Genomic DNA, 12051 nt, shown 5'->3' on the forward strand with positions numbered 1-12051 from the left:
AAACTGAGAGCATGCAGGTGCTACTTCTGTCCTAACAACTGAAAGATCTACTGAAAAATATTAAGATGCTTTACAGACAAGTCAAGTAAGGCAATGAGAGATTTTGCTTGATAACAAATGCATTTTCCTACCTGATGCAACTGCTAACTGATGAATTAGCAAATAATCCAAGAAGAATAAGTGAACCAAACATGACCTCCAGAACACAGGAGGGTTTTTGTGTTGTCCTGCCATCATGCTAATAATAATAAGCTGTATCCTTTTATGCCTGAAATCTATACCAACTCCATCCATTACACAGGAGTAATTGAAACAAGCTGCATCTTTCACCATAAACAGTCAAATTGGCTGAAACATTGTGCTCACTCTGTTGGGTAAACTATGGTACACTTCAGATGGTTCTTCCAGAAAGGTGAACAGCACGTGTCCTTCCAACTTGCAGATGGGATCTGACGTCTGGCCTAATTCATGAACATTATGCATCCATCCTGCTGTGTCGAATTCCCACTATCAAGTTCTAGTTGAAACTTTCTTAATTTGATTTCAGAATCTCCGTGTAATCCATACTCACTATACAGCAATATATTTTGACAGCTGATTGCTAGATTCTTGCTTGTCCTGGATATTAGTAAAGGTGAAAAAAAATCCACCCATTCTCCCATGACTCTCTTAATGTCGTTAACATAATTTGAAACCCTTTCTCTCTTTATAGGACTATTCATATATGTGTAAATGTATGTACATACTAATTGTTTGCAGGATGAGGTACTCAGAATTAATGGGGATGCTTTATCTGGAATCATTGGGGGGGGGGGTGAGGGGGGGAGGAGGAACTGTTTCTAGCCCTTATGTTGGCAAAGGAAAGCTTGAAAATGTGACTCAAATATAACTGATACAGTGATGTCCACCTGACTTTGCTGAAAGCCTGAAACAATACCTGCTGTGGGAATCCTTCACAAGCATCATCCTTCCACAGGACACTTGGGGACAAGGACCCTTTCTGCAGCCACCCCATTATGTCTCTGCTAGACTGGTGTTGGGAGGGAGTCTCTCCCAAACTCACCCACAAAGTCTTGGATAAGAAGGGCTGGAGATAGAGAGCACTGCTGTGTGGAGGGGGATGGCTCCAGCCAGCAGTGGTTGTTCGCCCCACATTCACCCAGTAGTCCTTGTAAGGGCAGCCTTTGGTTCTACCCTTGGGTAAATCCACAGCATGGGGGCAGGCCCACCGCACAGGGGTGCGACTATGGCATTCGGCAGGGGCCGTGCTGTTTGTCAACCTGGGTTCCTGGACTGTCTTAGTTTAGAACAGTCTGGGATTATTTGCATGAGGACAAGTAAATATATACATCATTTACATTACTCCGCCTCTATTTATAGTCTCCCTATTTTATTCAAGAATTTTACAGTTCCAAATATAGTGAAACAGTTAGAGTACTTTATTATAAAACTTATAAAATAATTAAATATTACACTTATATTTTTGCTTTTTTTTACACCATAATCCATACTTTATGTGACACTGTCATTTTCTCTTCTGAACTGTTATCACTTACTTTAGGAAGTAGGTGATGCCATATAAAGGAAAAGCTATGCATTAATAAATTAATTATTTTACATCAAACAATAAAAGGACACAATTAAAAAACAATACAAAAAACTTTTTGCAGTTTTCCAAGAAAAAAAGTTATAATTATACAATGTCCAATATCAAGATAGAGCCTAGCAGACTGAGATATGTTTCCAATCAACATTTCTGAAAGTATCAGAGAATACATGTTTTTCATTTAAATTGTTGCAAAAGGAACTGCTAATTTTAACTGACCACTGTCTGGCATTAGTGCTGAGACGGCTAATCCTAGTTTGAAATGATACTTTACAAAGCAGTAAAACTGAGCTACATTCATCAAAAGAAGTTGTGGGATTGGGTGGAATTAGATAAATATGTCCCTTATAGCCACTCCCCAGAAAATTACAGTAGGACACAGCCCTGTTTTAGCTACAACGGTTTTGGCAAATAGATGGAGTGTTTTTTCCAATGCAGAAATATTTTAAATTGTACCATTCGATATATGGTATTTTCTGATTGCTGGATACTGAATGACTACAAATATCATTCTAAGTGATATCAAATGCTTAAGAAGCCTGACCTAAAAAAGTGTATTTTGAGGATTATGAAAATGTCAAAAAAATATAATTAGATTTGATTTTTCTGAGTAGATTAGTATTTTTTTCTAATTGATGATATTTCATGTATCAATAGTTAACCATTCAGAGAAGTGTGTGTGTAAATTGACTGTCATATTCCTGCTATTTCTTTTTTGCTAACTGATGAACCAAAATTTGCAGAGAAAGTTGAGATAAAAATAAGTTATTCTTCAGCATATTGGCATTTAAACAATTTAGCTTCTGAAAAACATTTTGCAGTTTTATTATTTTAAAAAAAATCAAGTTTAAACCTTAAAATAACTTATCTAATGTGCTTAGACTGTTGAACACGATATAACCCTTGAGCTCAATAAATTTTTGAGTTCCTTGAGTTAGTCAAAGTGTGACATTCTATTTTACTTGTATTACACAGCAATGCTAAAAGTCCCACATATTCTACTGGCTGAATATTTCTAGGAATACATTTCAAGTTGCTAGTTAACCACCTCTGAGTTTCTACACAAAGCAGAAAGGGAAATTTTTCAAAACAAAGAAAACGTTAGCTTGATGCCAAACTTGCTTTTCCATCAGCAAGTGTAATACAGAAGCACCATTTATCTGTGTAGTGCACTATCTACTTATTGTGGTCACAACACCTGTGATATGTGTGACATTGCATGCTCTGAGAAATAGCCATATGGACTTCTCTTTCATGAGAATTGTAGTAAACCTTCTCCTTACTTTGAAAGGACATTATCATAACAAATATTGAAAAGAAACACTGGTGATAGACTATGATATATTATACTGCCACACTGTAACCTCTGGCATGGAATTCTCTCTCTCTTTTGCTCACATTCTGATAAATTATTCACATGGGCCTTGCTTGCCTTATTTTCTTCCTTATCACATGTGACAGTGCAAAATGACATATTTAAAGAGCGACGGGAAGAACTGCCCCTTGCTTGGTAGTGTTCAAGTGATCCATAGTACCCTGTACTTTAGGGAAGTCAGCAAAAAAAAAAACCAGTCCTGGATCACCATTTATATAACAATTACTGTATCTCAGATAGTTCCTTAGAAAGCTACTCCACCATATGTGTCTCTTTCATCAGTGGTTTATGTGGCACCAGGTCCTGCCTTAAAGTCAATTGAATTCCAATGTAAACCAAAAGAGAGAATCCTGTCATTGCAGGGTTGCAATAAAATATTGCAATCAGTTCTTCCTTGTGCATGATTTACAGCACTGCTTGCCATAAAATTTGTGGTTGCAGACACCATGCTGGGGGACCAGATGACACCAAGTGAAGAAGTCCACACAAGAGGGATCATCTGAAAGAGGGAAATCCAATCAATACGTTTAACGTGCATTTCAGCAATTCAGCAAATTAGGCAGTACTTCAGTTTGTTCATTTCTACGCATTTGCTGGTGATGTAAATATGAGAGGATAATCCCAGTTAAAGAAGGAGGAGACCATGTACAATCTTTTATTTCAATATCACTCTTTTTAACTTCTTAGCTCTACTTTTGATGTAATGCATCGTGGCATTATAAGAGGTAAAGAAAACAGTTTATAATACAAGACTTTAAAAATAACTTAGGGTGAAATCCCTGGCCCACAGTAGTCAATGGGCGTTTTACCATTGGTTTTACTGAAGCCAGGATTTCATTCCTAATTTCTGTATTATGTTAAAGATTATAAGCCATTGCAATGAAACCAATCATTTACACAAATGGATCCACCATTGAGCCCTATGCTAATCCATATTACTCTACCCTTTACCGTTTGTTTGATCTGCAAAATAGTTCATGCTCTGAGAGTGTGTGTATGTGTAAAGACTCAACAGAAATAAATCTAGATGTTAAGACCACAGGCTCTGTATGTGTGTGCACAAAATTGCTTGTTTACATGCATGTACCTACACTTTATGGTGGCATGGAGGAGGTGCTTTTTTTTTTAAAGATCATTTTCAATGATCTAAGCCTAAGTGCACAGAAGGGTTGAAAATTTCACCCACAAAGCAACACCTATTGTAAAGTCCCTATTTTAGAGACCCAAGTTTGTACCCTCAAATCGGGAGACCTCTAAATTGTATCAATTATATGCATAATTCATTCATTAAAATCTGAGCACGGGATCCCCAATGCAATAATCAAGATCTTATTAGACGAATTTCTCATTGACTTTAGTGGGAGCAGAGTTAGGCCAATTGTGTGTGTTTGAAAATCCCACCTTTAATAAAAAAAAAAATCAGGAACTAAATTATAGAAGATTTTTTTTACTTCATTTATTTTTGTACATGATTCACACACACAGCTGGCTTAAAAATACTTCATGGCCGTCCCGTTCCACATTTTTGCAGTGGCTGTTTTATGCTTCTTTTAAAGTGTTTAGTAATGATCATATGGATGATTTATAAACGCATTCAAAATGCGTGAAGAAGCATTAAGACTTTTAAGGGAAGTTTAGAAAAACTGATAGCTAAACCGAACACTTAAATGAGCACGGGAAAGCAATCCATTCTGCCTTTACAATACTGTACACATGGCCAATAAAGGGAATTTACAAGGAGTCTTATTCCAAAAATCTAGCTACTGTTGTCTGTGTTCTCAGATCAGCTACTGAAGTGGTGGTACAGAGAAAATGTTTTCACTCCCAGACCATACATATCCCCTTGTTATCTGTAACATCACCATTACACAGCCATACACCCCTCTCTTTTATCAGCTGCCACTTCACAGTATTGCTTCTTTTTAAAGCCCCTCAAAAGAGAGCATAAATGAGTCACAGAATCTGACAAGAGACATCACTTTCCAATAACATGCACTTTCCCCCAATAACACATTGCAAGCAACAGCACATAGCAACAGACTGGTGCTGGACAAACTGTACTCTGGGAAGGAGGTGGTGGCACATACCATGCCGCAGCTTTCCTCTCCCCCCTACAATCTTGCAGTCAAATTCAGTTTGAGTGTCAAGTGGGAAGGAAACAGATGGTCCCCGCTTTACCTCTTCTGGCCCATTATCCACCACACAAAGACAAAACCACCATACTGTGTACCAAGTCTGACAGTGACTGCTCAAGACAGGACGGTGACTTGAGAGGGTGGGCACCGCAAGCGCTGGCTGAGATGCAGATGTGGGGAAAGCTCGCACAGCACATTCTCCATCACGGTCAGGCTCCTAAGTCACTTAGGGTTAATGTTTAAAAGCAATTGGCTTATTTTCAAAAGTGATCTTGGGTGCTGTGGGTTCTGTTATGTGCCATTGACTGTGAATGCTCCCAAGTCCCTTCTGAAGATGGGATTTAGGCACGTGAATCACTTAGACACTTGAAAAAAATTACTTTGAGGATCTAATCCAGAGACCACTCAAGTCAATGGAAAGACTCCTGTTGACTCCAGTCAGTTTGGTCCCTCATTTTCATGAACGTCATTTTTTAAACAAAATGCTGTTTTCCTTTTAAGGTGCTCCAAGCAGCTTGAACTATGACTTACAGTACCTGTTTCTGTTTCTAGCCGAGTGATGGAAATGAGAAAAAATAGCTAGTGGGGAGATCCAACTTGTCTAGGGGAGCACGATAACTCGCCTAGAATTGTTTATTTCTTCTCCGTGATCTCTCCCTAATGGCTCATAGAGCTAGAGTGCTGTGGCTGCTAATTGAGAGTGATTTGCTTCCATGTGATTCCAGCCCAGCTGGCCCCTTCTTCATGCACTGGTTTAGATGGCGTTCGAGAGCAGTGCAGAGATAATTGATCTCCAGAGTCTGAAGAACCAGTTACAAAATAAGAGAGGAGAGCTTCCACAGCTGTGGGGAGGGGGAGAAACAGGCCAAGATCAAAATGAATAACAGACATCAGCCCTGACATGAAATATGGGGGAGGCGTGTGAGGGGGTGAAGGGTTTGCTATAGCATGACAAAGTGATTTCATAAATTCACAAAACCTATTTTGAAGCAGAGCAGAACTTCCCGGCAGATTTGGAATTAACTTCTCAGTCCTCAGAATCATTTAGTCACCTTTCAAACTCATTCAGTTATTCCTTATCCCTCTTCGGCCTGATTCTTCCATTCTTCCTGAGGATGGACCGCTATAGTGCCCCGCAAATAAAGCAGTAGTGATATTATTTCTGTACCTGTCTCGCCACTCAGGCTCATGAAATATTATGTTTCCCAAAGGCCTGATAGCTGATGTATCAATGTGTTTTACAGGTTTTCCCCACACAGTGAAGCTTCATGAATCAATATGGATGAGAGGGAATATTGTCTGATGTTTAGAGACATGGAGTAAGGATGCCTGGCTTCTGGTCCAAGCGCTATTACCTTGTCTAAAGAAAGTCAACTATGACCTGGCTCTGGCTTTTTTTTTTTTTTTTAAACCAGGACACCACCTCTATTTTCAGCTCCTTTCTGTAAAATGGGTATAATAATGCTTATATCCCCCACCAAGGGTTTTTTGAAAATGAATGTTTGTAAAGTACACTGGGATGATATGGGTCAAATTCTGACTGAAGTGAGGATTTTATTCAGTTAAGGACTTTAAATTCTGCCTGGTCCTCACAGTGATGCACAGTGTGTGGGGGGGGAGGGAAGATGCAAGAAACCTCTCCTTCCCTTTGCCTGCCACATGTAAGGGCCAGAGAGAATTTCAGCCTCTGCACTCAGAGCATAGAAATGGCTTCCGCCCCCACTTCTCTAGAGCTCCAGAAACACCCCAAAGTTAGCATGGAGGGGGCAGAGCATAGTTCCATGTCCACTCACCCCACACACCAGGTACTAGCCAGCAGTGTAGCTATGCCCTAGAGAAGGCATGCAGCTGATGCATGCCTGAGAGCTCCAGGTGGCATTCTCCAGGGGACAGAATATTGCCACCAGAGAGGTGTGACTCCACACTGCCTGTTCACTGTAAGCTGGGCCTAAAAGGCATAACTGAGAGCCATAAGTGACAGCTACAGGAAAGACTACAGGGTGGTACCTATTGAGTTACTCTTGTTACTCATCATGACTGGGAGCCAAGGTAAGACAAATGAGGACAAGAACAGTTTGCTGCTGCTCTAGAGAAAAATTGCTATGCCGGTGTTTGTATGGGATGCTCCTATCAATGGGATGCACTGTAATATGGTGGAGGTTAAAACTAAGGACAGTGCAGCCCGATCTTTGCTTAACTGGAAACAGAGCAACAATTCAAACCTGAACTGCAAAAAAGAGTACATATTCTTTATTATTCAGTATGTTCCTGCTTTTAAAAACATCTGTCCCCTCTTGACCGTCTCAGACCCAGCAGTTAGCCCTTTACGTCTGCTTTCATAACACTCCTTGTGAAAAGGAAGGTGGTGCGCTTATTAATTTAACATATTGCAGAGTGCAATGGTGAGCCCGAAAAATGTGGGATTTACACAGGAAAATGCAAAAAAAAAAAAAAAAAAAAAAAAGGCCAAAACCCCCCCTATTCTGAGAACATACCTGGCCAAGATGGTGTTTGCTAGGATATAACATTGCGAGCAATCAAACCTGCCATCAAATGTAATTCACCGCGTAGAGTTTAGTGTTTTACCTTTTTTCTCTGGACCTGGGCAGAAGTTAGTATTGCAGGCTCTGGACATTGCTGGTTTCTGATGTGGAAGACACCCAGCTGCTGGCCGCCCCTGCCGGAGGCACTGCACACTCCGGATTTGCACTCCCCCACCACAAGTTACTGTACACTGCAAAAAGGAGAGATGAGAAGCCACATTCTATAACACGGATGGTCTTCCAAGGCCCCCAGAAGTAAATGGAATGACAAGGGCTTTGGATAACGCCTACAAATTATAAAGAGCCTAAAGGGTAAAATTTTCAAAAGATCTCAGAACTAGATGTCTCAGTGTTCAGCACCCAAAATCAGAGCAAGATTGTCAAGTGAGTTCATCTCCCATTTAGCCACTAAAGAAAGTGCCAGTGTTTCAAAAGAGCCCAGTAACCACCTTGCACTCAACAACCCTGAAAATCTGGTTACTTTTTAGATACCTAAATGAGATCGTCAGAAAATCTAGCCCCAATTACATTCTGAAACTTGATTTTCTAGGCCTGGTCGTGCTGTCCGAATGCAGGTAAAATTCCCAGTGAAGCTATAATTGTGGAAATATCTGGGGGGAAAACCAAGTATTTTCAAGAAGATCTCTGAAATATTATAAAGTGAGCGAGTCTTTTACTTGCATGTGTTTCATGAAAAGTATCTCATAAAACAGATGTAATTGATATCATCTGATTACAACTGTCAGGCATACATTGTTGTGAGCATAAGCTATTAAATGAGTATGTGTCCCATAGATATGTGACTCATAACAAAGATAAGTTCCAGAAATACAGAAGCTTGTTTGCAAGAATGTAAAAACAAATGCAGACAGATGCGGTAATTAATCATAGTATTTAAGAAATTCCAGACAATCTGTGCAGATGCTCAAATGCATTATGCATATAGATATGTAATGGTTCATCTGCAGTGCACTTTCAAGAAGAATAGAAAGATGGAGTTTGGAAAGGGTCGTTGACTGTAGTGCAGCTGCAGCACAAGTAACATTATTTTAGGGGACATTCTTCAATTTAGGACAAAGGAACTAGTTACATCAACACAAAAGAACATGGAACTAGCCACATCATGCCAAAATATCTGGATGGTCCAACATTTCTGATGGAATCCTGCCAGAAGCTGGGACTGGACAATGGGAGGGATCACTCGCTAATTGCCTTGTTCTGTTCATTCCCTCTGAAGCACCTGGCCCGAGCCACTGTCGGAAGACAGGACACTGGGCCACTAGATGGACCATTGGTCTGACCCAGCCTGGCCGTTCTTGTGTTCTTATGACTAAATGCAGAAGACGCCTATGGGCAATCAGCACTACAATGCAACAGTCCCATTATGGCTGATTATACTATGTTCTAGCCCTTTCTTTGGAATGGCTGCACCATTCTGCATTGTTGGCTTGTGCAGTTTTCCTGGACATTACCCATGATTCAGAAGGTGTTTCACCAACTACCCATGCTGCCTGGAGAAAGGAGTAAGCTACTCCAAATCCCCCAGGGTGACGTTTTTTCTCATACCTGCTGCCAGGGTGAGGAGTACCATCCGGACACCATACTGTAAAACTTGTGCAATGGACAAGCTCCTTTGTCACATGCTTCTTCTAGATCAAGATTTGGTTTCTTTATGTTCCGACATCTTCGCTGAGGGAAAGTGACCCATTTCCCATGGATGCTTTTCTCACTGCACTTCATTTCCCGCTTTTTAATACCTGAGCCACAGGTGGCTGAGCACTGAAAAAATGAAGCACGCGCGCTTTTAAAATAAGGCATGGCCGTCAAGTAGTGCCTGTTCCACTAAAGACTGGACGAACTTTTGTGGAAATACGAATGCATCGTGGAACTAAAAACGTAAAGATCATGGGAAAATGTTTCCATGCTAGTCTGAATCCTGTCATCTTGGAAACTCCCATAAAGCTAGGGGGGAGTTTGGCATAAATATTGAAAGCAGGATGTAGCCAAGTGTCTTTAGACAAGTAGACCTAAACTTTCAAAATTGACTTTTGAGTGCCTCAGTCTTTAGCCGCCCAACTTGAAACAGCTTAAAGGGGCCTGTTTTAAGAGGGAAGGTGCCCAACACATTCTGAAAATCAATTTCCTTCAGGTGTTTTTAAGTAGGGAGCCTAAAAAGTAAGGTGCCACAAATTACTAGTCATTTTTTAAAATTTAGACTATACTAGTTACAGGCAAAACCCTTATAAATGACTGATCCAAAGTCTGTATTTTCATCAGACCATGGCCTTTACTGAACCCATAGCATTTTTTTCCCTCTCATGCACTCTGTGCATGCTAGTGTGTCAGTACTCTTATGTGACCTCTGCAGAGAGAGAGAGACTGTCCTTCAGATTGCAGCACTGTACCTCACTCCAAGAAGAAATCACCCACTGGAGCCGGTCATTTTTGGGGCATCGTCCTAGCACACAGGTCTGTTGGGATTCTGGCTTGGGATCTCTGCCGCACATGCTTTCTGGTAAGATTTTCAGTTTGGAAAGGCTGGTGCTTTTGCAGTAGACATCCCGTTTCTGAATGCCTCTCCCACAGGTCTTGGAACACTTTGGCAGAAAGAAATATTCATTTGAGTTTGGGGAACTTAAAACTTACCTTGTTTTATTTACAGCAGAACACAGAAGCCATGATGAATCTTATCTGTTGTTTATCTGTTATTAAATTAAACCTGTAATTCTGTTATGAAATATGTAATGTAATAAACATACTTTTGTGACACTTTTCATTTTTCAAACCTGGAGGAAAACATTTTATTGGGTAGCCTTAACTAATCCTCACAGCCCTCCGGTAAGAAAGATCAGCATTCTCTATTCTATATGTGGGGAACTGAAGCTGAGACAGTTTCTCTCAGCCCTCGGCAACACAAAGGGGCTGAAATCTGGCCCTCATTACCCATTTAAGAATTGCCCCAGGGCAAGGATCTCTCAGCTAGTGTAAAGCTGGTTCCTATGCTACCCAAATGCACCCTGGCATAGATGGGAGGGGGTAGATTGCAGCTGTATTCTGCCCATTATCAATTAGTGTATGTCCCGGTAGGGCCACAGCCAGCGGATGAAAATCAGAGCAGCCCCAAGGCTGCTCCAAATTATGCTAGGGCCAGGGCTAGAGCAGGTGAAGCTTGCAAATCAGGGAGACATAACCAACTCACTGAGAAGGATCTCAGTTCAAAAGGGGCACAGAATGGTTATGTGACTAGCCTTAGCCAAGGCCACAAAGCAAGTTATTCGGCAAAGCCATGACTAGAACTCAGGACATTTTGGCTGTGGATAGAAAACATAACTATTGAGTTATTCTTATTCTTTTGTTTATTACTATGTTGATTTAAAGTATGTTTTATGGCTGAAACAAAATACATCAACTGAATGTATTCCCTAGCAGAAACTGTAGAACTGTGTAAGTCTTGAGAACTCTGCAGCTTTCCTACCATGCTGTACTTGTTTCAGTTTGTTACCTTTTTACCAGAGTTTGCTGGGTTAATAATATGCACGTAAAAACCTTTGCAGTGTGCTACCAAAATCCATTGTAGACTATGGACGTTTCTAAAACATGACATGCAAACTCAGAGCTGCATGGGCAGGGTAGCAGAAACCTGTGCTTGCTGAAAAGCTGTGGATTTTTGGTCTTCCCATGAACTGAGCTGCATTCTCCCTATCTAAGCTTGAGGGATACACCTTTATTTATTTATTTTATTTATTTAGCGTCTGCAACCTGAAGATGGAGGCTGAGCTTTTCTGAGAGACCTAAATAAGTTACGTGCCCAACTGCCATTATATTTTGATAGGAGTTGGCTGCTGAATTTTCTTAAGACCCTTTGGAAATCTCAACCTGAAGCAACAAATTCACAGATGTCTAGCAAAGGGGAAAAGATTGGGCTTTTCTTCTTTTAGCTTCTATATGATATAACAGAAAATCTGAAAGGTTCTCAAGCCATGCCCACTCTTCCCTCCCGCCCAAAAAAATTATTTTTATATTTGTTTTTTACATTAGAAATTCAGGTCCTGAAAAACCTTGATGACATCCCCAGAGCCAAAGATGAATAATGACATCCCCAGAGCCAAAGATGAATAATTGAGAGGGGAAAGGTATTTTTAGTCCCACTGTTAAAAACTCTTTGATTTTTCTGTCTCTTTGTTGATACCTGTTTAGCATCAATAATTAATGAACATTGTGGACAAAGGAAGTCTTTGCTAAAGACTGAACACCTCGACCCTTCGTTAAGATATCAGAGACACATCCTCTGAGACCCCCAGCTGCTGGTGATGGTGGGGAACTGGAAATGACACTTTTATTTCTAAGAAAAAGATGCAGAAAAAAACCATTTACTAAACCCCACCTTTTAAC

At 40.4% G+C, this 12051-nt stretch overlaps 1 protein-coding gene across 1 annotated transcript in view; it reads right to left on the reverse strand.

The window, feature by feature from the left end:
- Positions 1 to 1423: 1423 nt before the first annotated feature.
- ADAMTS18 (ADAM metallopeptidase with thrombospondin type 1 motif 18) overlaps positions 1424 to 12051 on the reverse strand; it is a gene marked incomplete at its 5' end in the record, with an annotated part of 96989 nt that continues 86361 nt past the window's right edge. The window contains 4 exon segments of the mRNA XM_067539981.1: positions 1424 to 3480; positions 7703 to 7850; positions 9226 to 9438; positions 10065 to 10256. Coding sequence (XP_067396082.1) covers positions 3365 to 3480; positions 7703 to 7850; positions 9226 to 9438; positions 10065 to 10256 — 669 coding nt within the window.

The sequence above is a fragment of the Emydura macquarii genome, unplaced genomic scaffold (genome assembly GCF_026122565.2).
Source record: "Emydura macquarii macquarii isolate MOO-44397 ecotype Brisbane River unplaced genomic scaffold, CSIRO-AGI_Emac_v2 contig_561, whole genome shotgun sequence".
Classification (NCBI taxonomy): domain Eukaryota; kingdom Metazoa; phylum Chordata; order Testudines; family Chelidae; genus Emydura; species Emydura macquarii.